Source organism: Malania oleifera, chromosome 3, assembly GCF_029873635.1.
Source record: "Malania oleifera isolate guangnan ecotype guangnan chromosome 3, ASM2987363v1, whole genome shotgun sequence".
In the NCBI taxonomy this organism is placed as follows: Eukaryota; Viridiplantae; Streptophyta; class Magnoliopsida; order Santalales; family Ximeniaceae; genus Malania; species Malania oleifera.
In genome coordinates, this window is record NC_080419.1 from 9,197,078 (window position 1) to 9,225,004 (window position 27,927).

At 36.0% G+C, this 27,927-nt stretch overlaps 1 protein-coding gene across 3 annotated transcripts; it reads right to left on the bottom strand.

Annotated features, from left to right (window-relative positions):
• Positions 1-188: 188 nt before the first annotated feature.
• LOC131150470 (uncharacterized) lies at positions 189-27,927 on the bottom strand. Of its 3 annotated transcripts, none has more exons than XM_058101199.1 (19): positions 27,268-27,821; positions 20,475-20,714; positions 17,090-17,153; positions 16,875-17,004; positions 16,640-16,784; positions 13,420-13,668; positions 13,259-13,343; positions 7,232-7,334; positions 6,411-6,536; positions 6,208-6,321; positions 2,658-2,776; positions 2,460-2,544; positions 2,248-2,340; positions 2,036-2,125; positions 1,630-1,749; positions 1,464-1,555; positions 1,020-1,077; positions 410-497; positions 189-274 (listed from the first exon to the last, which is right to left on the bottom strand). In XM_058101199.1, the coding sequence occupies exons 1-18, from the start codon at positions 27,452-27,454 to the stop codon at positions 420-422; spliced, it is 2,178 nt and encodes a 725-aa protein (XP_057957182.1). In that variant the 5' UTR covers positions 27,455-27,821; the 3' UTR covers positions 189-274; positions 410-419. The 3 variants fall into 3 exon arrangements, with proteins under 3 accessions (XP_057957182.1, XP_057957181.1, XP_057957180.1); XM_058101198.1 differs by having other exon boundaries at positions 189-279; XM_058101197.1 differs by having other exon boundaries at positions 189-497; positions 27,268-27,927.

Here is a 27,927-nt window from a genome sequence, read left to right on the forward strand (position 1 = left end):
CTTCCACATTCTCTTGCAGAACTCACAAGATTACTCATAGTAGGCGCATTTCACTAATTACAAATTTGATCAGAAAAATAATAGCAGGAAACCTCAACCCAACCTGAAAGGAAATTCTGTACCATTCACCCCCACCCTTTCTTTTTCTTTTCCTTTACTTTTTAAAGGACCATTTCAGAATACTGAACTTGAACTGAACTGCCTCTCTTATTCATTACAATATTGGTGATATTCATCTGTCGTATCTCACATTCATCCGTATGAAAAATGCCATCTACACTGTTTAAAACATATAAACAGATTTAAAGAAAAAAAAGGAGAAAAAATGGGAAGAATACATTTTCTTCTATTGCATATATTTACATACAGAGAAAAGGAACAAAAACAACAGGTGAAAACTGTACCGCACCAGCTAAGGGCTAAGGGTTGAGGGGTACACCATCGGAGTTCAACCCCCCATTTTGATGCTTATCAGCAACCCCTCCGGCATAGTTACTCTGTCATACAAAGAAAACAATCTTATGTCATTCTATGTCATAGGAATTCGCCAAATAAATATGTGCAAAAAAAGGAAATTAATTCCAAACAAATTATTATATTCTAAAAAATGTGAGCAAGTTAGATTAATTAATCATTTTGGTCTTGTTTGGTTTTGGATGAAAATATGACAAAATCTTTGGTACTATTGTGATGTCATAGCAATATTATTCCCAAAAGTCAGCCACAATAGTCAGCATCTTCATGTCAAAAAAACCCATCAGAAAAAATTATGTAATATGAAAAAAATTTTCCAACAGGGGGTTTTTTGGGGGGGGGGGGGGGGTGTTAGATTACAAGCATTAAGTGAACAGCAATTTAATCAATAACACCGAACAAGACCAAGATATACTTTTTCAAACAAATAGAAAATATAAGGATGCAATCAAAGAATCAGTCTCATCAGGCAAAAAAAGGAAAATAGCATAATTGGACTGAAATGTAACATTTTTAGAACATTTAAATGAAACCCAGAGACTCACTTCAGTAGGCATATCAACTGGAAACAGATTTATGGTGCTGGGGTTAAAACTGAATCCACTGGAGAAAGGCCATGTAGCAAAAGACAGAAATCAGTACAATTTAGCCATTGTGTACCCGGATAATGAAAACGCGGAAATCGTTAGCAGAGTCTACGAATTTGAATTATTAAACTGCACATATACAAGGCTGAAACTTTGCAAATATCTACAAGAAATAAGCTAGAGATAAGGTGCGCACTATGCTAAAATAAATCGCTGAGTGAACCATGAAGAAACTAAAGCAACAGGAGAGAAAATTATAGCATTATTACTGTGGCAATTTTCTCTTTTCCTTCTATCCTTCAGGAGGCAAGGTGCTAAGCAGTAAGTGCTCTATTACAGATCCTTGAATTCTTTTGAGAATTACAGATCCATCTAAAAGATACGAAAATTCAGGAAAAGTACCTGCGGGACAGAACTCGTTGCCACACATATGGAATAAAGAACTCCTCTGGGTGACTCTCTTGTTCATATGTGAATCGCAATTGAGTAAACATCTGTCATAAAATTTGTGTAAAAAGGAATGTAGTCCTCCAGGTAACATTCCAAATTTGGCCAAGAATATAGTTACCTTCATGCCTTCACCCCGCCAGGACCGGCAATTGATGATTATAACTTGAAGAACTTTCTCCACAGACCATTCCCCATCCATTCTTTGGGCATCAATGCGGCTATTGAAAAAATCTAATACCTAAAAGAGACGCATGGTATATATGACTCAGATGCACTCTGAAAACATAACTAAAAAATCGCAATTGAAAAAGTTCTCAAAACATAACAAAAAAATCGCAATTAAAAAAGTTCTGAAAACATAGTTTTTTTTATAAAAAAAAATTGACACTGAAAAGCTTATAGATACTTGGAGCAACAACCAGAAACTAAAGTTGCCCTTCAACATTTTTTCACTCATTATCATATGAGGTAATGAAAAGCAATAGGAGCATCAAACACTGAAATTAAAAAGCTTCTTTTCTTACAGTATAAATGTTCTCAAGCAGCTCATTAAAACGTGGATGGTTCTTGAAAGGCTGAAAGACCTCCTGCCTATGCATTATAGCGTATACAACCTACCCCAGTGTAAATAGCAAGGAAGAATAAAACATGCATAGTTTCAGTGGACTTTATAACAGAGAGGATCAAAAGATAATCTTTGTCAGACATAAACCTCCACCAAATCAGATGATGGTACCTCAGGATTCCGGGGCAGAGCATAAGTCAAGATGGCATTCAATATTTCCAGCACAATTCTCAGGAAATCCGTATAAATATGCAGTTCTGTTGACTGCAACAAAATATAATCATATTTCAGCAAATCAAGAGCAAATATAAGAAAGGTTATGGACAAAAAGCATCAAAAGTGAAATTCAGTGTCATATCAGTGGCAAAGACCAAATTATGTACCATATCTCCAATGCTCTCTCCCTCCATTGAATTGCTTTTGGCCATATCTATCTTATCTCCTCTTAGCTCTGCTAGTTTGGTATACCTGGATTCAATATTAAATTAAATTAAAGACCGGGTCAAACAATCACTTTTCCCAGTGTGTGAGAAACATGTGAATGTCAAAAACAGAAACAATGAACATTAAAATTAACGTACTTGCGTGACAGCATATCGAAAAGGCTAACCAATCTTTGTGATGCATAAGCACTCAAACGGTGAACATGAGGGGCCATATTTGCCAAAGTAGCCAGACAATTCGTGTGGAGATAAACATCCTGTTACAAATAAACAATGTTAAGAATTTGACAGTAAAAAGCAGAAAGTGTTTTGTAAAATCCAGCAGTTTTCATGTCTAGCAACCTGCCAATGTATTCAATTTAAAAATTGCCATGCTGTCTATTCTCATATTAAGAACTTGATATTGTTGGTACTTGGCAATTGGTATCACAAAGCAGGTGCACTGTGTACATAAAAAGATAACATGCAAACAAAATTTATTGTATAACAATGGATGAAAAGCCTTTTTTTCCTTGATTCAGAAGGGGGGGGGGGGGAATTAAGGTGTTTTTCATTTATCGACATTTTTACTATTTTAGGTTTGTCAGCAACACCTGCTGTCATCAATAAAGAATAAACCCAATATTGACAAACCCATCACCAACAAAGCAGGCCTCCTCTTAGCTTATATAATCTTCCCTCATTTCTTTGTGTCAAATCCTTTCGTTTGCCTAAGCTCATGATTGCTGCCCTCCTTTCCCCACTCAAATCCCAATTCAATTCTGGAAAAGGGAAGAACATCCACAAATAAGAGAGGGATGAAGGTGGGTAAAGAAAAGGGTTTGTGGGGTTGCTTATTATTGGAGGATAGGATTTTAGCATGTCACGCTGTGATGTTGATAAATATAGTGGCGATTGGGGATTCATATTAAAGAAGCTTTAGGAGAATTTGCAGAGCTTCAGGAGAATTTTGTAGCTCAAAGAATTTCCATAAAAGTTGACAAACTAGGTGAATACGTAAAATATATTTTTTGTATTCCATCACTTTGGCATGTATAAAAAATGACATTTCATTTCTTACAGCATTTCCAAGTCCATCGTTTCTTATATAGGAGACATGTGGGCACGGATTTTTTTCATAGAAGGTTGAGAAGTTGCCTATAAAGTACAAGACTACAAGACGGGTACAACGTGAGATAAATACAAGGGCATAAAATCATAAAAATATAGGACACAACACAACATGGATATTCAATTTTCTAAATAGATAATATTTATATAAATATACTACAAATGAAAAATGTTAAGTGTTTTAATATTTTCATAACAATATATATATATATATATATATATATCCATTCTAAATACATATTTTTTTCCTTTTTATAAAATTTCTCAATATATCACTTATTTTACTGTAACTGTTGAGAAGAATATTAATTATTATAATTTATCGAAACACCTAAATCTGTGACTCTTCTTATAATTATGATTTTTTTATATAGAAAAAGAAAGCCATGTAACTGGAACTGTTGACGAGTTTATTATAATTTATTGAAAAAACCAAATCTGTAACTTCTTCCTTTATAATTATGACTTTTTATATATTAAAAAAGAAGAAAAGTCAAGTTACAATGCTCATTATATAATTTACATTTCTAAAACAGTGTAATCTTCGAGAAGTGTCAAAGCCCATGAAATGCTGGTGAAATGTCCTAAATAAAATTCAAAATATGTTTTAAAATTGTAGAGATTTTTTTTTTTTTTTCTTTTGATAAAAAAAGAAGCTACATTAGACAGAAAGTGGGGAAGCTATACCTGTAGGGACAAGGAGTCTACCTAATAAAAACAAGAAAACCCCCAAAGAAAAAGAAAAAGGGAAAAAAAAAAAGAAAACAAAAAACACAAGATCACAAGATGATACTAGTTGATGTTAACCAAGGAAAACCCCAAAGGTAAAGAAAAAGGGAAAAAAGAAAACAAAAAAAGACAAGATCACAAGATAATACTAGACAATGTTTAACAAAGGAAACCCCTTTTCAACCCCTTCTAATCATAATTTACAGAGCTCTTTAAATTCTCTAATTCCCACCATCCGCGAGCACTTCATTTCCTCCAAACTCAATCAACTTTAAGTCCATTTTATCCAGAAGATCTTGAACTTTAGGAACCTCCTCCATGGGTGTGGCCAAAACTTCATCCATTCGCTATAAGTAGTTAACCAGACTATCATTACCAAAAATAGAAACTCCCTCAAGTCCTTCCAATGGGGCTGGATGGACACAAGATAAATCCCACATCTCTTCACAAGAATACAAAACATACCCATATTGTTCTCAAATCTCATCCAACAACAGCTCCCCAGCACAACCAAACTGACTAATATCACTACTTTCTGAATCTGAGAGGTCCCCCCATTACTTTACCTCTTTTTCTTAGCCCATTACTACACCCAACCTCCCTTATTAACATGAGAGACTAACTAAGCTCTCCTTTAGAATCTTTCTTTAGTAGCTTTGCCACTGATCACCAGATTTTTCTCTCTTATCTTCAAACACATTCATAAAAGATGAAGAAGACATAAAAGAGAAGTGGCGGAGATACTTTGATAAGTTGTTTAATGAAAACCAAAATGAAAGACTGAAATTGGAAGTAACAAATGAGGAGAAGATTAAAAATAGATGATTTATTCACAAAATTAGAGTCCTTGAAGTTGAGATGACATTTAAAAAAATGAAAAGTGGGAAATTTATAGGACCAAATAAAATACCAATTGAAGTTTGGAAATGTTTAGGGATAAAGGAACTGTTTGTTTAACTAATCTATTCAACAGTATAATAAAAACTAAGAAAATGCTAGAAGAATGGAGGAAAAGTATGTTAGTACCTATGTACAAAAACAAAGGCAATATTCAAAACTATAATAACTATTGTAGAATTAAGATTATGAATCATACGTTGAAATTATGAGAAAGGGTAATTGACATAGAATAAGATTAGAAACGAAGATTTCAGAAAATCAATTTGGTTTTATGTCCGGGAGATCAACAAGCTATTTATCTTTTAAAAAGTTTAATGGAAAAGTTCAGGGAAAAGAAGAGGGACTTGCAGATGGTTTTTATTGACCTAGAAAAAGCTTATGATAGAGTACGTAGGGCAGTTCTTTGGTGGGTCTTAAAAAAAAGGGAGTTTGTAGGTCATTAGGGAAATGTATGATAGAGTAGTGACTAGCGTTATATAGGAGGTGATTTTCCAATCACAATAGGTGTACAATGATTGGGATGGGCAATCCATGCTCAGATCTACATGGAAGTATTGATTACTTAAATAAACTCGCTACTTAAGTTTCCCTTTTCAATTTTATGACATATGTTTGAGCATTAATGCCACTTCATTAATGTAGTTTCAATGAGAATTTTCAAAAAAAAAAAAATCAATCTCTACTTGGCATTAGAATTTAGATATTTCAGGATTGGTTAGATCTTAGGATGTTAGCAGACAATATCATTTCAAAGCTGGCAATCAGATAAGAACCATTTAATGATGCAATCATTTCAGATTAGTCATTAGGTAGTTTAAATGTCATCCATATCAATATTAGGTTAAATAAAAATGGTTCTATAGCATTCCGAGAAACATATAAAAGTTTGTCCGTTAATAAACCAAGGTTCTGGGAGGTTGGGGGATTAGGGTGCACACACAAATCATACCCGTAGCTTAGAAAGGTTATACTTCACAGTCCTTATGAGAATTATGACCATCAGAGATCCAAGTGAAGTCTGATGGAGAAGGCGCTCTTGGTACCATGGAACACTAGGAAGAATCTGTGCACACATTAAAAATAATAATAATAACTTAATAATGAGTTGTCATATGATAAATTTTAAGGAAGAATAAAAAATGAAGAACTTACCAGCTTGTGAATGCTGGCATTGAAAGAGGAATCTTGACTGAGTATAAGAAGGATAATCAGCAACATGTAGATCTGGTTAGATGTCCGCTTTGAGGCATTGTACAACGTCTCCAAAATGGGCATCAACTGTTGATTTCATAATAGATACACATAAAAATTGGGCATTGCAGCAACAGTGCCATGACAACAGTAAACATTAAATGCCCTAGCAGATGACATAGAACTGCATAACTAATCCAAGCCCCACACGCAATATGATATCCAAACTTCGAAAATGATAAGTCCACACTAAATTTAGGATAACTAAGTTGTACTCAATCTGCAAAAAACAAAATTTCTATGTCTTGACTGCTTAAATTCAAATTTCAGAGGTCCATTGCTGTACATGCCAAAATTCTACGAAATGTGTCCAAGTTACTCTAAAGCCTCCAAAGTTGAAACAACAGTTTCAAAGAGTTTCTTTACACCATTCATACAAAAACTAATTATGAGAGTCCATAGCATATAAGCACAATGCAGATCACTGCTTCCTGGTTCTATGCCACCCAGGGAGTCCAAACTCCGAAAGGCTCATCCGGGTAGGAGTTCCAGGTTACCAATATAAATATATATTTATATGTATATATATATATAAAAGCACAATTGCTTCTAATGATAGGATGGGTGGTGGATGAACTTCCACGACTACAACTAAAGCAGGGAGTTTAGTAGCTTGTGCACACAAAAGATTTGATTATAAGTTTTAGTGATTTTTGGGGGAGGGAGGGGATTGGGTGAGATTCAATGACCACAACTGAAGCAGGGATTCAACAGCTTCATACCAATGTATCCAAATCAGTTCGCACCAAAACATACTCCAAAAAGTCAGAATTCCCATGCACCAGTGAATACAGGAGTAGGACAGCAGCCTCATCAGCCAAGCACCTGCAGAAGCAGAACCAATTATATAGTAATAATTTTTTTAAAAATCAATAACAATTAAAGAAAATACATGAGCCAACCTAATAAGACAATCTCTCTCCCTCTCTCTCTCTCTAACTGGAGTATAGCCAAGGAAATAAGTGTCCCACCCAATGAAAGATCATAAATAAATTCCCCAGGGTCACTAAGTCATGAAAATATTATATTCCTAGAAAATAAAACCTGAATCTGCTTTGCTTGATTATGAAAACTGAAAACTACTAGGAGTTAAGAACCATAGAATGCAAAATGATTTTTTTAAGAATCAAGACATGTTAGTATTAAAAAGTATACAATTTGACGTTCTTGGGCCTATTAATATATTTATACTATTAATAAAAGGAATAGGATGTAGTTTTCAACCTGCACCTTGTTCCCTCGATGTTCCCAAAATGTCCTTCTCTTACAAGTTTAAAATGCAAAATAAAAAATAAAAAAATAAATAAAAACTCATGGTTAATTATTAATTTATATTTTTTGAAAAAAACTACTCATAAATCCTCATTATCTTTGACTCCCCCATATCACCCTTAAATTGAGGGTTGTAGAGTGCATGCATAGTTTGTGCCTACAACTAGTCAGCACAAACTAGAGGTAAGGGTGCTCCCCAACTTAAGAGGTCACACATTCAAGTCAAAGAAACAATATCTCCATATGTGGAGGTAAGACACATACATCATACCCTCTACAGACCCACAAGACGATGTGGGAACCTTGCAACTAGGTCTTGCCTCTTTGCACCTATTGGTGTAGGAAGTCCACAAACTAATTCGCTGGACACTGCAATTTTCCACCAAAATTTACCAAGTATGAAATTCACCAAACACAAAATCAGCTACTTTTTCATTCATTTTGATGCATGCTGCAATCCAAGGTTTTAAGTAAATTTTGAACTTTTCAAAAAAAAAAATAAAATTGAATACACTAGTGGCACCATACAATATAAGGATGTTCATGTCAGGAAACGCTACGAAATTTAAACACAACAAAGGGCTATGCCTTGGAAAAAAAAAATACCCTATAGACAGGGGTTTAGAGAATACAAAGAAGTAAAAATACTAAATAGATACCCTGATGTACAAGGGATTTAAAAAATGAAGACCTTGGAAGACAAAGGAAAATGAGTAAAAACCACTAAAAAAAACCTGATGTGCAACAAATTGAAATCTTGAGGGCCCTGAAACAAATAAAAGGAAACATTCCATTGTCTGATGGATAACTTAAAAATGGATTAGGGTTAGGCTGCGGGCAGTTGTCACCCAAATAATTACACCATCTAAAGCTCTGTCCCCCACTCCCCAACAAAAAAAAGGCCAAAAAAGGATAATAAAAAAATAACAAAGAAGGAGAACCTCTAGCAATAACCAAAAATGAGAATGTACTTTAAATCAGAATAAAGGCAGGATGCACTACATGATTTGGATGATTGGCCAGGAAAATGCATATGATAGGACCAGATAGAGCTTGATAGAGAAATTTCATAAAGGGGTGGATCTCCTTGAAAATGGGATGAAATTGATTATGTATTGTGTTTTGAGTCCAACTATGGAAATCTTGTGGCTGTGGAATGGGAGAAGGATTCAACCTCTCAATCCTAGGAGAGGGTTCAGACAAGGAGGATCCCTCTCCCCATGCCTTTTTTGTTTTTTGTTTTCCCTTCTCAGAAAAAACTGGGCCATGTCATTGATCATGATGTTCAGTAGGGAGATTGGAAACCATTCAAGATCTAAAGAAGCGTACCTCCTCTACTCATTTAATGTTTGCAGATAACCCCAGTACAAGAAATGAAACTGATCAATTTTCTTCAAGAGCGAGCGGTGAAAGGAAGAAGAGAGGAAGGAGAAGTTTGGTCTCATGCAAAATCAGGGAAATTTAATAAAATCCTACTATTTTTTGCTCCACAAAAATGTGGGGAAGAAGAAAACATAAGCTTCACTTGGAAAGGCATGTGGAAATCTAAAGCCCGCCCTTCCAAAGTATACTTTTTTGCTGGAGAAGCAATTTAGAACATAATTTCTACCCAGAGTAAAGAGGACAGAGAAATCTGTTTGTCATCAATAAATGCCACCTGCACAAAGGGAAAAAACAGCAAATCACCTGTTACTTCACTGCAACTGGGATAAGAATCTCCAGAGCCAGATTTATGTAATGCTAGCATTAGATGTCTTTTGGCCAAAAATGTTAAGAAGGAATTGAAAGCTTGGAGAGGTTTGATTTGTAGAAGGATAAGGATGTACACTAACCCTCCAGCTTTCTTTTGGTCGGCAAGGAAGGAATGAAATGCCAGGGCACATGAAGTGAAAGAAAATTTTTTAGATGGTGTCAAACCTTGCACTTAAAACTGGGAGGAGACGTTTGCAAGAATTTGTATTCCTTCATAAATTTTCCAGAGAACATGTATTGTTTTTCTTAGCTTTGTTTCTGCCATGTAGACTCTCCCTTGAAGTTTGGCAGCACAATATTTTACTTTACTCATCAGGGAAAACACACACACACACACACACACAAAACCGAGATAATTTCTTTTCACAAGAGCTGCCTTGGTAGATTGACATGAATATAATTTGGAGAACCTGATTTTGATTTCTCCTGGACCTCTTTCTCTTTTGCTAGCTAGGTAATTTTAATCCACTGATTCACCCATCCAACAAACCCTGTCCAAGAGATTACAAATGGTGCAACTGAAATCTATATGGAACTTCTGAAAGAGGGCTCAAGAATTGCTAAGATGGAGGTGTATGTTGCCTGCTCAACCATCAACGGGTTAAACAAACTGAATGTTGATTATTGCTCTAAAGGAAACTGATGTAGGACAAGAAGCGAGACCTTGGGAAGATCCTTGTTGGATAATAATTAAGAAGAATTAGGTCAAGGGATTGTTGGGTTTAGTTGGTAATGAATTGCCTGTTTAGTTTAATTAGAGTGTGTATTGCCTACTCAACCATCAATGGATTAAGCAAACTGAATGTTGATGATTGCTCTAAGGGCAACTGATGTAGTACAAGAAGCAAGACCTTGGAAAGACCCTTGTTGAAGAATAAAAAAGAATAATTGGGTCAAGGGATTGTTGGGTTTAGTTAGTGGCCAATTGTGTGCTTAGTTTAATTAGTATATGATTATGTGTATTTGTGCGATTGTTTATAATACTTGGTATTTAGGGGAATGCTTCTTCTTCCTCCTCCTCCTCCTCTTCTTCTTCTTCTTCTTCTTCTTCTTCATATTTTTATCTCTTAATTCTCTCTCTCTCTCTCCATCATCGCCAGTCCTAGATTTCAAGGGAAAAAAATATTCGAAAATTAGTTCTGAAAAATATCAAAAATTTTAGTTGTGTTCCCATTTTTGAAGAACATCTTTCCTAGAAGATCTTTGCTACACCCCCAATACCATCATAAACAACTCCCTCCCCATCCCGGGGGGAAACCCTCTCCCCTAAAATTTCATCACCGGAAAGCCATTGGTGAAGCATCATGCGCCACCTGAAATATTTTCAACCACCCCCACCTTCAGAATTCCCAACTTCTTGTGTTTTTCTCGTCACACCACCACCACACCGCAATCCACACCCCCCCCCCCCCCCCTTTGCGGATCTACCTTTGTCTGAAATCCCATCACCAGAGGTCCCTTGCAGGAGGCTTATGCACTTACATGCTGGTGATGAGCGTGAGGAGGCTTTCTAGTCTGTGCTGTATTTACCAGACTCTTGAGAAATTGTTCCAGCCACAATATTTTGGATTTCTTCCGTGATATTTTGATCTGCAGCATCATATTTTCATGTGGACTTGATATTTTGCAAGCGCGATAATTTGCTATGAAAAGCGAAAAACTGTCACTGCCAGCATAAAAAAATCAGGTTCTATGCTGCAATATGTGAGTTTTCTAAGTGAATAGCTTCATTTCTGCGTGATACTCAAGAATAAAGGCGACTTGAAGATAGTTCTTGAAAATTGAGACTCAAAACTTATGAAGAGATTGAGAATTGTGGTCAAATCATGTTAAGCAATTTTGGTGATATAAGTATGTATTATAAAATCTAGCATTGTGGTGACAAATTATTAGAAAAGGAATGTCATTTATCATACCTTGGGCACAACTTCATGCTTTTTCACTTATTTCTCAAGCGTGGAAGGAATGTTTGTAAAATCATCATTGATGGATGATGTTGTACGAATGTGGTTTCTATAAATGGGGTCTCTCGAATGCAACTTCATCCGGAACCTCACCCAGAGCCGGAGATATCTTGGGTTGATAACTCTACTTTGCATGTACGTGAAAGATGTTTGGTTTATATCCAAAAGGTGAATATTTTGCTAATATTTGGTGTGAAAGCATACCTATGAATATTGGCCATGTACTCCTTTGGATGATTCAGGTGTGGTGAGAACATGAGAACAAACATATACCACTATAATGGTAAGATGATCATCTTGAAGCCCACATGACCAACCAACCAACCAAGACAGAATCTGCTGGAGTTACTCAACTTGAAGACACGGAATGCATGTGTTTGAAGACATCTAAAGTCTTTCAAACATCCCTATTGTAGAGTTTGTCATCCCTGATGAATTCACTTATGCTAATTCTCAATTCAAGTCTATGGCATTATCAATGGAGTATGGTTTCTTGCATCACTTGGCTTTCAAAGAGTCCAAGTTTGCTTCTTACTTCTGATCCTCCCAACATTTCAAAATTCGAGGTTGAATTTTTTTCTAAATAGGGGAGATTTGATGTAGGACAAGAAGCAAGACGTTGGTAAGATTGTCGGAGAATAGTTAAGAATAATTGAGTCAAGCAATTGTTGAGTATAGTTAGTAGTTAATTGTGTATTTAGTTAAATTACTATAGGATTATGTGTATTTAAGGGTTTGTTTGTAATATTTATGTATTTCAAGGGTATATTTGTAATTTAATGTAGTTTTAGGAGTATATGTGTAATTTCATGTGTCAAGGCTTTCTTATAAATAGTGTGAAAGCCATGTTTTAGGTAGTTGTTGAATTTCAATTGAGAAAGTGATCATGTGTTTCCTCGTCTCTCATCCTCTCTTCCCTCTTCCCCTTCCTCCCTTCAATCTTTGATGGCTGCAGATCATTCACGCTGTCTTTGCATCAGCAACCCAGGGCCAGCTGGAACAGGTGATCTGATAAGAGATTAAGAGGGTCAGTGTTTGCAAGACTTTGTTCATAATCTGGGTGAATGAACAAACTGCAGAGCTGAAATTTGGCCAATATAGCATAGGCTTAAAATTTCTAACATGTGTATCAAGAAATCGGTAGTTGAATCTGATTCACTTATCAATGGCAGCTTAATTAGGAGCAGAACTTCTGCATTACATCCAAATTTCAGCTTCATTGTGAAGTACAGACAGTTTTCAACAGACTGGTGCTCCAGCAGTGACCCACACTGCACATCTAGAGAAGCTAATATATATATATATATATATGCTGATAGGACAGCTTTAGTGTGTCTACATTACAGGTAAGGCACCCCTCCAAGGATGAATCAACATTATTTTCACTTTAGTTTGTTTGAATTTTTCACCCAAAAAATGAAAAAAGTAAATAAGATATTCAGAAATAAGCATTAAAATAAATTTAACACAAACTTATCTTAGTAAAATCCACCAATATGACAACCATGACAAAATAATGCTGGAGACTGTCATTAATCATCAGAATTCACAATATTCATCTATATCCATAGAAGATACAGAATAAGTGTGCGTCTATTGCAAAATGTGTATATCCAAATCAAACCCACAGACTGGTGTTGCTATGTTGTGGACACATGTCCTGAGATGATGGTGGAAAATCCAAATAATCTCACGTGCCATAATTTAGGTTAATAAAAACCAATTGTAAAATGCAAAATTAAGGGAAGATTAGACACTCACATGCCAAGAGTATCAAATAAAGAGGCAAAAGGTAATCTGACAAGAGGACCGTTGTGTGCATTCCCTTCAATATCCACACGGTCAACTGCAAGCAAGAATTTCACTTACCTAACAGCAAATAATATGTGATTTTGCAATCAAAAAGGAAAAATGGATCTTACGCTCAATGTCCCTAGCATTTTCCAAGGCCTTGCAGTAAGGGTTTTCAGAAAAATAGGTAATTTCTTTGGAAACAGAATCTGAAGTGGTTGTATCATTACTTCTGTCGATAATGGATTCATCCCCAATAACACACTTACGGAAATGAATGAGAATAATTAACACATGGAGACTGCTATCAGCCAATGGACTTCTTGAACCTTCACCGCTTGAACTGACAAAATAATTGAATGGCAATAGCATGAAATTTGCTGCAAACCAACATAAAATCATATAAGAGCAAACCAACATAAAATGGTATGAGATTTCTAGAGAAAATGAGCTTTTAAAATTTTGAGGAAACATAAAGTGAAAGGAAAAAAGAGAATATTGTACTCTACAAAGCTCCAAGGCATTCAAAACTAAGGATGGATGGTAGGGGTTGTGACAATTAATGAAATACCCCAAAAAAAAAATGGAGTGTAATATTTCAAATTTCATTTTAATTAGACTTGAAGTTGATTCCAATTTTTTGATTACAATCATATAAACACAAAACATATGGATGAGATAACCATGAAAAGAAAAGGAAGACCCAACTAAATATTGTATTCGTTGCTCAGATTGATGTTAAGAGAACAACAAACAACAACAATAACAAGCCTTAAGTTCCACGAAGTGGGGTCAGCTATATGAATTGTTTTCTGCTAATTCACACAATCGAGGGCATTTTCTTTGACTAACTTAAAGCAGATCCTTCCTCACTACCTCATTCCAAGTTATTTTAGATGTCTACCCCCTCCTTTTCTAGTGCCATTAACAAAAAATTGTTCACTCCTCACTGATGTACTACTTGGTCTGCATTTCAAATGCTCAAACCACCTAAGCTGCCCCTCCTTGTCTTATCCTCTACCGGTGCCATGACTAACTTATTGCAAATATGTACATTTTTAATTTATCCTTAATGTTAACCACTCATCCACCTTAACATGTGCATTTCAGCCACTTTTTACTTTTTAAATCTGTTGTTTCTTAATTGCCCAACATTCTAAACAATAAAGCATGGCTGGTCTTACAGTCGTCTTATAAAACTTTCCTTCTAATTTTAATGGTATTCTATGATTACTTATCGCACAGTACACACGAAGCACTCCTTCATTTTACCCAACCTGCTTTCATTCTATGAACTACATCCTATTCAATTTCTCCTTCTGCTTGCATAATAAGACCCCAGATGTCGAAATCTACTAGTGTTGTTAATTTCTTGCTTATCAAATTTGATTTTTTATCTTCAATATTCCTCCTTACAAGGCTGAAATCACATATTGCTTTTAATAACAAAAGGACAGCATTGATAAGAGGAGAATTTACAAAAAGGAGAAAAAAACTTCTCCCATCGAAATTCTGAAATAATCTAGAAAAGAAACTAATAAAACAAATAACTGGAAAAAAAATAATCATCAAAGCAGAAGATTCCTCCAATCTTGCTGAACCTACGAAAAACTTACTACCTTGAAGCAATTGAAACCAACACACCATAAAGAGGCCAGGTAATGAACCTTCTCCCACACCAGCTGCCAATTCAATTTTCTCCCCAAAAAAATCCGTACATTGCGCTTGAATCATAATCCCCACACCACTGCAAAAATACAGCATTTCTGAAGTGCAACCCTCTCCTTCCTTCTACCAAATCCCTCAATAAAAATAGACAACAAGCCCTCCACCAATGCAGGCAGAACCAAGATTCTCACATCACACTGAATAAATTATTCTAAATTCTCCATGCATAGTTGCTGTGTAAAAACAGATGAGGGGTCACTTCAAAGTTCAAAAAACATATCACACAAACATTTGGAGATAAGGTGATGCAGGGGCAGCATCAAGGTCCTGCAGCCATGGAGAAATTAGAAGAGAGGAAGGAAGGGGAAGGGAGGAGATAGGAGATACCAGGGGTAAAACTCACATTCAATTCAATTCAAATTCATCAACAACTGATTACAACATGGCTTTCACATAGTATTTATAAAAAAGCCTCTTTACATGAAATTACACATAAACCCCTAAAACTACATTACGTTACAAATATACCCCTACTTTACACAAATATTACAAACAAGCCCCCAAAATACACATAATACTGTACTAATTAAACTAAATACATAATAAACTACTAATTAAACCCAACAATTATCAATCCAATTCTTCTTAAGTAGTCCCCAACATGGATTTTCCCAAGGTCTTGCATCTTGTCCTACATTATAAGGCCTTCACAAGTCTCCTGGTCTACAACAAGTTATTGGTATTGATTATTAAGCGTAATCAGCCATATGAAAGCTTAATTTTTGGGGGAGCTTATGCCTTCCAAATAAATGAAAAAAAAGGAAAACAAAAATTGGAACAGGTCAAAAATTCAAAAAGAAATTTACAAGAATACACCCCTGAATTATCCAAAACCCAAAACCAAGTATCCCTAGCTGAAGAAAGACGACAATTGTTAAACTACAACAAGAAGGATGAAATTATATTTCATATATTATCTTATTTCTACTTATTCTAAAACCTCTAGACTCTAAAGTTGTCCAAAGTTCTAATCTAGGTTCTACCCTGCTACTACTTTCACCAATCAATATCATTTGCAAACACCATACACCTCGGGATCTCGTTTTGGATATTCCTAGTGAGTTCATTAATCACTAAAGCAAACAGATGGGGGCTCAAAGTAGAACCTTGATGTACACCTACTATGATTAGAAATTCTCCAGAACCTTCCACTTGCAGTCCTAACACTAGTCATTACTCTATCATACATATGCTTAATAGCATCATTATATCTGCTGCATACTTCCTTCTTTTCTAAAACCCACCACAGAACTTCCCTAAGTACTCTATAATAGGCTTTCTAACCATATACAAGTCCCTCTTCTTTTCCTTGAGATTTTCCATTAATCTTCTTAGTAGATAAATAGCTTCTATTATCGATCTCCCAAGCATAAAACCAAATTGATGATATGAACGTCATACAAGCTATTTGCTGTATGTCACTGCAAACTTTGTGAAATGATTTTGCACATGGAGCTGCAACAATTAAATGTATTACCTAATTAACTAGCTCATTTGAAGAAAAAAGAAAGGGATGAAATTTATCACAATTTGTCCCATATGAAAATGTCAAACAATGATGTTACATAATCATGAAGCAATGATCCTTTGAAAGAAAACTGCTCACAAAAAAAAGCACCATACCTGCCGCTGAACCAACTCTCTGTAGGACCCCAGGTTGGCTTCCTTCGGTAAATACAGAATAGGATATATTGTTCAAGGGGATATGAGGCCGCGTGATGTAATTAAGTAGCAGTTTGCAAACCACTAAACCAATCAAAGAACTTTCCTGCAAAATATAATAATTCAAGATACACAAGAATCATGAATCATCTAGAAATTCAGATTGATTAAAATGGCCTCAGTTTTAATTTGTCACCTGAGTCATTGCTGCATCAATGAATGGATTCACATCGTTTAGTCCTGGTGATGGTCCAGAAAGAAGCTGAGTTGACATCGCAACGAGCATGAAGTTAAGGAGCTCATGATGCAGGAGGTATGTCTTGGGGCTTGCAAACAAAAATGATATAAAATCAGCTACTCAACAAATATAAATCTCAGAATAACAAAAATGTTGAATAGCGTACACTGTACCTTACGTCTAAGGTGCCAATGAAGCTAAGGACACTATGCATAACAAGATTTTCAATGTTTTGATCTGCATATAGGAAAACTAAATTTCAGCCTCGTTTTACTCAGAAATGGGAAACACAACCATTCAAGCAGCATCTAAACATACAAAGAGGAGGAAAAAGACAACCAAAACTGGAATAAATGCAGCAGGCCATTTTTAAAATACAAGTTCCAACTGCAAGATCATTTTTGTTTTTTTCAAATAAAGAAAAATGTATTAAGGGAATAAACAAAGAAAAGAATATAAAGAAAGGAGGGCTAGACAACTGCCAAATTAAAGGGTAACTAAAAAAGAAAAGAACAACAAAATAATAACACAAGTAAAGAATCAAAGTCTTGCAATCATGCAGGCTATGAGTTAAAGGAATTCTTGCAAAAACGTCCACATTAAATGACTGCAAAGGACACCACTCTTGCCCATAGCAGATGAAAAGGAAGAAATAAAAACCCAACATTTGTTTGCAAGAAAATACAACAGGCTATAGCAAACAAAGCACAATACTACAAAATCTTACGCCCCTCAACCAAATTCCCTATGTTTCAAAGAATAATTTCTCTATGGAGTCCAAATGATCCCAGCTTCCTACACAATGCTAAAAAGTGAATTCCACAACCACAAGGAGCACAATAATAGAAGAAAAGAGACAGAGAAAGATAAGCAGTAGTCTCATTACTCTGCAATAGGGGTGAGCATAATTCAGGTTTAACCAAATTAACCAACCGAGTTTGGTTGGTTCGGTTTGGTTTCAGAATGAGATAATTTCGGGTATTTGGCTTTCGGTTTGTGTATGAGAAAATTGTATTTCGGTTAACCGAATTGCCCAAATTTTTAATTAATTAATAATTAAATATAAATTAGTAAATTATATGACATATGTTTTTTAGGGTTCCTAAATCCCAGATTCATTTCCCATTTCCCTCTTCGGCTCTTCCCTCTTCCCTCTTCAAGTCTTTGGCAGTTGGGCTCTTCCCTTCGTTCGCAGAATCGCAGTTCCCTCTTCCCTTCCCTTTTTGAGTCTTCGACTCTTCCCTTCGCCACTGTGGCATGCCGGCCACTTCGCAGCTCGCAGAACTTCGCACACAGTCGGCGACAGCAAGTTCAATTTTCCAGTTGCAAATCCAATCTTCCCCTTCAGAGTTCAGACTTCAGCTTCTACCTTCCCAACTTCGCAGCTCACATACTTGCAGTACTCTCAGTCTTTCCATCCTTCAGGTTTTGCAAGAACTAATTTTGAGATTTTATGGAATATTTCAATGTTGCTTTCCCTAGTTAATCAGCTATAGATAGCATTGGATACTCAATGTTGCTTCTTCTAGAACCCATCATCCTACCCATGGTCTTAAATTTCCACGAAATTGTCGAAATTTCCGATTTCCATCACCCTCGAAATCGAAATGACGGTCGATTTCCATCTTGCATAATTTCCATCGAAATTTCAACTAATCATCCGAAAAATATCAAAATCTCAAAATTTTAGCAAAACTTGTCGAAATTTTAACCATACAATGAAATTTCGTCGAAATTTAAATGAGAGATTTAGGAGTGAAGTGAAATTTCTCTTTTAATTTATTTTATTGAAACAAAAGATTATTACAAGTTCTTTTGAAATTATATGAAAAAATAAACTTACAGTAACATTTTATTTAACCATTCATGTCTAAATTATCATTATTTGTATAATAAATAACATTTAAATGATTTTTGAATTTCATTTGTATTAACTGAATATGTTTAATGTACATTATCTCACAAATATGTTTGATACACATAATGTTTTACAACTTTTCTACCTCATACAAAACATAGATGTATTTAATTTGTTATATATTAGTCCCAAAACTTATATTATTATGTTTGTTAACCATTTCTAAAGTTTCACAAAGAATTCCATGCTTTACTAATAATTTCTGTTATTTTTTCAAATCGAAATCGAAATTTCCGTCAAAATTTCCATACTTTTGGAGCTTCAAAATTTGAGTCGAAATCAAAATTTATGGCCTTGATCCTACCATTTACAGCTTACAGAAAAAGGAATTCTATCAACCGTCCTCTGCAGCAAACTAAATATTTACTTATTGACCTTGTGTTTGAATTTTGAAAGCACAGTCAACTCTGCAGCAAACTAATAGAAATGATTATTGAAAATTATTAAGTTGAAATTTGAAACCATGTAAATCATACAATTATATTTTGTTTTTCATAAATAATTTTAATTTTATTCAGTTAAATTCTGTTAACCGAATTACCTGAAAATTCAGTTCGATCGGGTATGGTACGGTTAAATCAACCAATTTGGTTGGTTCAGTTATGGGTTGGGGATAACCGAAAAAATTCGGTTAATTGGCCGAACCGACAGTTTGCACACCCCTACTCTACAACACCGACCTTATTAGGCCTCCTTAGTCATTTTTCATGAACAATCATCAGCTTTAATCCTATTGAGATCCACACCATGCAAAAACCTTAAAAATTTGAGAAATATATACCATTTGTTATGCTGAAGCCCATATATGTGCTAAATTGCCTAATGCCAAAGAGACTCAATTTCCGAAGGACAGCATGACAGCCACTTCTCCCCAAAGGAAACCACAAGATAATGTTACCTCCAGGAATTAATCTTCTTTGTACCAAAAGTTTATCACTAACTAAAAGTTTGGCAACTTTCATTCCTGGACTTCTTGTTTTAGTTTTAGAAGTTAACATTCAAGTTTAAAACCCAAAATAAAAACCATGAAGCACAATGAAGTTATACTCCAGTTTATAAGGTAAACTGTTAACTTTTACCATGAAACATCAAGACAAGAACTCTCTCAAACACATAAATTAACTAAAAAAGTCATCCCCCGCATTCAGGTGCAGAGCCAAAGTCCCAAACCATGAGATGGAGGAAAGGAACCAAAGCAATTTAAAGAGGGTTCTGCAGGTTCTGAAAAGTTCTAATCTCCATATACAAAACTATTCCAAGGCATGGTATCAAAAAGATTGAACTCCAGGTAAGCAACAGCATTTGCGCAGATCAACACAGACCACCTCTTCTTTTTTGTTTACTACTTTTTATTACCAATCAAATGCATTACTAATTAGAAGTTGTTTGGCTTCGCTAAGTGTTCGCTAAGTGTCAATGCATATAAAGTTTGCACTAGGTATGCACAGGATAGGCAAATTCAGACACCGCTGCAAACCTAGGTGCCCTATGGTAGGCAGCTGCACAGGAAGCCCAAACGATTGCAAAATGGCTGCCCAGATGATATTTCAGCGAACTCCATCAGTCAATTTTATCCAAAAAGAAAAATAAATGAATTATAAAGGCATCAAGGAAAATATAGAGCAATACAAGTGAAGTACCTCTGTGAAATTCCTTTGGTATTGCTTCACTTTCATCTAGGAATAGGTATAACTCCTCAATCTTCTCACTCTTGGAATTTTCAATTAAGTACTTCAGGAAAACAGATGAGATATATAATGCATTAATAGCTCTCGCAAAAACAGTCGGTGGTGCACCAGGCGTTGAAGCAGACTCTTGCAAACACCATGCCAGGTGAATCAAAATCTTTGCAAGATGCCTTGTATAATAGTTATTCTGTGCTGCACAAGATAAAAAATGTCAAAGAAGAAGATGAGGAAAAAAAGAAGATTAAGCAAGTGTTGGCAGAAGAAAAGTCATGCCATAGACAGTTAAAAAGTACTTAAGTCTGAAAAATAGAACAGACTATATAGTCCTTACCATAAAAAATCTAACAGAAGATGAATGCAATGCCAACCACCAATTTAGTAGATGAAATAAAAGAAGCAGGATGGATGTAGAAACTGTCATTTGTTTGAACAGTCCACATGGGTTCATTTGTGAAAGCATTAGTCACCATTTATCAAGAAGCAATCAAACAAAATGTATAAACAAAAGTATCCCACTCAAGGGCTTTATTTTGGCGTCCTTTACTAGATTATTCTACCACCTTTCAATAGGCACAAGATAATTCAATTACATTCTGTTACTAAAGGAAAATTCCAAACATTATTGGTATTTACCACACTGAAATATCTTTTCTTTATACCCACAGGACATTAAATAGGTTTAGGTGTTATTTAATTTTATTTCTCCAAATTTGTTGATCCACACACAGTTTAAAAGTTCTATTAAACCATAAGCAACTGAAGGAAAAATCTTTCTAAGAATTCAAGTAGTTTCAAAATATTCTATTTCAAGTAGGGACCCTAATTAAGTTCATCGTAATTTGATTCCAGTTGGAAATTTTCTCTTCAAGAGAACGGGTATTGGATCAATCGTAAGGTTGCTCCTTTGTGATTGGTTGGTCATGGATTCGAGTCCAAGGAAACAGTCTTTCTACATAAAAAACAAGAGTAAGGCTGTGAACACTATGATGACCCTCCTACCCTCACAAAGCAGAGAAACTTGTGGCCTGGGAACGCCCTCTGGAAGCTTTCTCTTTAGTTTCCAATACATGTTTATTATGTAAAAGGGATGTCAATTTTTTTATTATTTTAAAACAATTGATATAGCTCAGAGATTCAGAAGATGTAGTTTTTCAATCACAAATTGCAAATCCAACTACTTTTGCAGTCCACCCAGCAGAAAAAAATAGCTACTGGAAGAATGTCCCTCTGACAATTTGTGACTATGCTGCTCATAAGGCATCAATAGTTCCACAAGGAAAGAAAGCCATTCCGTCAGAGAGGCTAGCAAATCATTAAGTACATTCCATACGTCTATTTGTGCTCTCCATTCTAGGACTAAGGAGATCAATATCTTTCACTCTTTCCTAGCCTTACCTCATCATTTCTAAGAATACAATTATTTTACCATTGTGATGATTGGGGGAGCAACATTCAAACACATTTATTCCACTTTCAATAAGCTACAAAGATGCAGGGGCAGCATCAAGGTTCTGCAGCCATGGAGAAATTAGAAGAGAGGAAGGAAGGGGAAGCAAGGAGAGAGGAGATACCAGGGTAAAACTCTCGTTCAATTCAATTCAAATTCATCAACTGCCTACATCAAGACTTTCACACACTATTTATAAGAAAGCCTCTAAACATATGAAATTACACACACTCCTAAAACTACATTACATTACAAACATACCCCTAGAATACACAATTACTACAAACAAGCCCCCAACATAAATAATCCTAATACAAGCAACTACACACATAAAAAACTAAATAATTAAGCGCATTTGGGTTTCACCCAATAAACCATTTACCCTAATTCTTGACATAGGCCTCCTGACCGGGTTAAAATGATCCATCCAAATAGCCACTTCTCATCCTACATCAATTCCCTCCTTTTGGAAAGACCAAGGAGTCCAACACCATGAATCATCTCGTTTCATAAGAAAGGAACCATAGTAAGCTTCAACTTGGTGAGTGTAAGTATTCGTGATGGCATCAACTTATACTTCTCTTTCTCAATGGAGAGAGTAAGAATTCTCATATCCATCATGCTTCACCTTCCTATCAAATAACCATGGTTGGCCCAAAAGAATGTGACAAATTTTGAGAGGAAGGATATCACATTGCACTGTCTCCATAATGGAACCAATCTTGAAGGTAAGTAAGCAGCGATCATGGACCTTCAAGTTGGCATTATTCACCCAAGCAATTTTGTATGGTTCGGGATGCGGCTCAACTTCCAAATTTAACTTCTTCACAGCTTCTTCAAAAACTACATTTGTGCAACTACCAAGATCAATAACCAAAGTACAAAGTTGTTTTTGGCATATTACTTGAGTTTGAGAAATGTTGGTCTGCCTTCAGTCCTCTGTTTTTTAACCTATTGGGAAGAGAGCATATGTCGAAGCACTAAAAAAGTTCTCAAATTGCCATCATCATCTAAGTCACTTGGAATTTTTGCTTCAGCTTCAACTATTTGAGTATCATCATCATCTTCTTCTTCTTCCTTTTCTACAACAGCCATGAATTGGTTAGGACATTGTGCAGCTTGATGTCCAAAGCCTTGACATTTAAAGCATTTGATTGATGGTTGGCTCTTAGAAGTTGTTCCAGAATGCTTAGGAGCCTTCCAAGAGGTATTAGTTTGATCACCTTTACCCATTTTCTCAATTGTCTTCTCTCATACCACTCCACTAGTACTCTTCTCAAGCTGAAGGGCCGATGTCGCTCCAGGAAGATTGTGTTGCATGTCCTCCTCAATCTGAGTGGCAACCTGTGTTGCATCCCCAAGTGTGATAAGACGACATGCAGCAAGTTTGGAGGCCATAGCTGGCTTCAACCCTTTTCTGTACAAATCTATCATAACGTCCTCTTTCCATTCTATATTTGCACGAGTAGCCAAATGATAGAATTTACTAGTATACTCCATCACTATCTCTTCTTCTTGCTTCAAATCAAAGAGCTAGAGATGAACACGTTGCTGATAATTGGGAGGCACAAATTGCTCCTGCATGGCTCATTTCATCTCATCACACATTGTAATCTCACCAAATCTCCTTCTTCTAAAGATTTCCCTTTGTTCAATCCACCAAATTCTAGCAGTTCCCTTCAATTTTGATTCAGCAAAGTACAACTTTCTAGCCTCATTCATGTCATGCCATCGAAAATAGTATTCCAACGAATACACTCAATCATCAAAAGCATCAAGAGAACCATCACCATTAAAATCTGAGACTTCTAGTTTAATTCCCTTATTCAAATGATTATTTCGGCCTTCACATTACTCAAAAGCATGAGGGACAACAGCCAAGGTCTTAATTTTTGATTTCGACTAAAATTTCGAAAGCTCCAAAAGTACGGAAATTTCTATTTGGATGTTAATTTCGATTTTGATTTGAAAAAATATTGGAAACAATAGTTAAGCATGCAATTCCTTGTGAAACTTTAGAAATGGTTAACAAACATAATAATGTAAGTTTAGGACCAATATATTACAAGTTAAATACATCTATGTTGTGTATGAGGTGGAAAAGTTGTAGTATAGCATGTGTATCAAACATATTTGTAAGATAATATACAGTAAACATATTCAGCTAATACAAATAAAATTCATAAATCATTTAAATATTATTTATTGTACAAATAATGATAATTTAGACATAAATGGTTAAATAAAATGTTGTTGTAAGTTTATTTTTTCATATAATTTCAAAAGCATTTGTAATAATATTTTGTTTCAATAAAAATAAATAAAGTAAATTAAGAGAGAAATTTCACTTCACTCCTAAATTTCTTATATTTGAATTCCAAGGAAATTTCATTGTATAGTTAAAATTTCGACAAGTTTCGCTGAAATTGCGAGATTTCGATAAATTTCGGGATGATTCGTTGAGATTTCAATGGAAATTATGCAAGATAGAAATCAACTCCCATTTCGATTTTGAGGGTCATGTAAACTAGAAATTTCGATAATTTCGTGGAAATTTAAGACCATTATCACAGCCATTCCACCATCTTGTTTGGCAAGAAATTCAATGGGCCTTTTACCTAAGGCTGCAACTTCAGTTGTTAGTCAATTCAAAGCACCGGTAATAGTCTCCAAAGCATTTTCCATATTTTGTACCCTACCAGATAACATCTCCACCTTTGTAGACAATTAAACATTAGTCACGATGATGCACTTATATGAAGCAAATCGCAAACTTCATTTTTAATTATTTAAGAATAATCTTCAAGACACATTTAATCTTGAGTATCACACAAAAATGAAACAAATTCACTACAAAAACTCACAAATAGCAGCAATAAAACCTGACTTTTGATGCTGACAGCGACAATTTCTAGGGTTTCGTGCCAAATTATCACGATTTCTTTCACAATTTCAAGTTAGGGACCAAAATATCATGCTGCAAATCAAAATATCATGAGAAAACACCAATTTCTCTTGGCTGGGAACCAATTTCTAGCAATTCTGGCAGCAGGAGCGAAGTCTGATAGAATCCTAGTCGCAGTCTGGGGCACATGCTGCACGTGGGTCGCTGGCAGTGACTTTACAGAAATGATTTATTTTTGGTGAGTGGTAGATCGAATGGTGTGAGTCGAAAGGTGGTGGAGGTGCGTCAAAAGAACTCCAGAAATGGTGGATTTTAAAGGGGTCGGCGGCTGGAGAAATTTTGTCGGTGCCTGGGGATCCTCCATTGATCGGACGGCGATGAAATTTTGAGGGGAAGGGTTTCGTGGGGTTCTGTTTTTGGTGGTATGGGTAGTTTTGCAGGATGGTGGCTGGAAGGTGGTGTTTGAAGAAATGGGGACACAGCTGGAATTTTCTGAAAAGTTCTGAAACTGCAGAACTGCTTTTCGGTTTTTTATTTTTATTTTAAAAATTGAAATTTCAGAATAGAAACTAAGAGATGAGGGAGCAACAAAGAAGGAGAGGTTAGTGGAGAAAATGGAAGAATAAAAAGGAGAGGAAGAACATCAGAGAACAAGAAGAAAGGAAAGACGAGGCAGCAGCCGAGAGGGAGGGAGAAGTTACAGAACAGAGGAAGAGAAGGAAAGAAGAAGAGGAGAAGGAGAAGAAGCAGCAGCAGAGAGGAAGGGAGAGGTTACAGAACAGAGGAGAAGGAAAAAAGAAGAAGAGAAGGAGAAGAGAAACAGACAAGAAGAAGAGGGCAGACTGCTGCTGGGCAGCAGGGAATTATGGACAGAACAGGAGATCAGAAACAGAGAAGAAAGAAGAAAAGAGAAGGAAGAAGAGGAAGAAAAGAGGAGAAGAGTCCTGGAGAATGAGTGGACTGAAATGGAAGAATGGAGATCATGGTTGGGCTCTGATACCAAATGATACAGGGGCAGCATCAAGGTTCAGCAGCCATGGAGAAATTAGAAGAGAGGAAGGAAGGGGAAGGGAGGAGAGAGGAGAAACCAGGGGGAAATCTCTCGTTCAATTCAAATCAAATTCATCAACAACTGCCTATATCATGGTTTTCACACACTGTTTATAAGAAAGCCTCTAAGCAAATGAATTACACACATACCCCTAAAACTACATTACATTACAAGCATACCCCTCGAATACACAATTACTACAAACAAGCCTCCAACATAAATAATCCTAATACAAGTAACTACACACATACACTTAAACAACTAAATAACTAAGCACATTTGGGTTTTGGACCCAATAAACCGTTCACCCTATTCTTTGACATAGGCCTCCTAATTGGGTTGAAATGATCCATCCAAATAGCCACTTCTCATCCTACATCGCTACATTTTCTTCATATTGTTGCAAACATGCTATGGAGAAATGTCAAATTGCTATATCTGCACACTGCAAAGTACAAACTAAGAAATGTTTTCCATTTACATATTTTTGTCAAATATGATGAGTGATGGTCTACTGGAAGTAAAAGGGATCTCAAATAGCATCCTACATCACTGAATGTACTTTACCAAACTTCTTTCTGAGAAAATGAGCAAATTGCTTCAACTTGCATGACTTGATTATGCTCAGACACCTAATGCTTGGCAGAAAATTATGTTTTACAACATACACACCATACAGGAGGGCAAGAATTGATCCAAACCACATGCTTTCCCAATACCTCCAAAAATGGTGTCAGAGCCCTGTGCACTAGGTGTTTCACATTTGCATTTAACAAATTCCACCTTGATACAAATTACAAATGACTAGGGCATTTCATCTACAGCATTCACTGACTTATATTTGGATTCATAAGCACCAATAATGAATGCTTAAGTTCACAAAACTAATCGGTGGTAAGTCACAATCCTTTCTAGAGGACCATAAGGCACTGACCCATCACATTGCAGTATCTCAAAAGTCTTTTCAACTCTCCTAGCACCAAAATTCGAATTTCTAAATTTCACATCACCAAATAACACGATACAGCCGCCTCACAAAAACCAAGTTTCTACTAAAAGTAGGGAACCTAGAAAACTGATAATTGATCCACGCGATTACTAGTATGATTTTTTTATATATAAATGATATCAATAATAATGAGATCAGGTGTCACACACAAACCCAAAGCCGACAAATTAACATTTCATGAAGTCACGCCGTTCAACCTAAGTCCGAAATGCAGCTATTCTTCAAAGCAACTAAACAAAATGAAAATAGCACTGATTGACAAAGTAATTAAAAAAAATCACAAAAACATTACGCAAACAAATTTATCATCGTGAATTTAACAAAACTGCTTACCAAACACCTCGCAAGCTTGAAGGACTCGCTGATTGGGCCAGTCAAGATTGAGGGGAAGCTCGAGAAATTTCTGCCAGAAATCTGAGGCGAGAGGGAACGACTTCTCGCCAACAAATGTGCCGATTAGGTATTCCGCCGTGTCCTGTGGCCGCGCGCTGTGGCGCGGCGTGGAAGGCACGGCCCCCATCCAACCTTAACCCTCCCACTCGGACTCTACCTCTCTCTGCCTCTCTCCTTCTCCCTACGCCCACTTTCACTGATCAGAACCAAAATGGCATTGAAGAAAACAACCGATTACCAGAGAAATATTTATACAAATGAAACGATGATCAGAGGTATATATGGATCTGCGAATTCCGACAGAGACTGAAACTGCTCCTCACGCACAAAGTCCGGAGGACGGAGGAAGTATAAAGAGAGAAAAATATGAGAGATTGCTGGGAGGGAGCTTCGAAACGAAGTTTTGAGAGAGAGAGAGAGAGAGAGAGAGAGAGAGAGGACTTGCGGACTTGCAGTATTTTTGGCTTGGGTCCAGTGCAGGTCCGGCGATCATCATTTTCACCGACATGACGAAAATACCCTTCATTTAACGTAAAAACTGGCGGTGAAATAGCCGGAATGGAAGGGTATTCTGGTCAACTAAAAGTATAGGAAGCTGGA

Coding starts and splice junctions, on each gene's coding strand:
- LOC131150470 (XM_058101197.1), bottom strand. CDS start 27,454: ATGGGGGCCGTGCCTTCCACGCCGCGCCACAGCGCGCGGCCACAGGAC. Junction 16,785..16,874: donor TTGATGCAGCAATGACTCAG/GTGACAAATTAA, acceptor TATATTTTGCAG/GAAAGTTCTTTGATTGGTTT. Junction 13,344..13,419: donor AAATGCTAGGGACATTGAGC/GTAAGATCCATT, acceptor TCTTGCTTGCAG/TTGACCGTGTGGATATTGAA.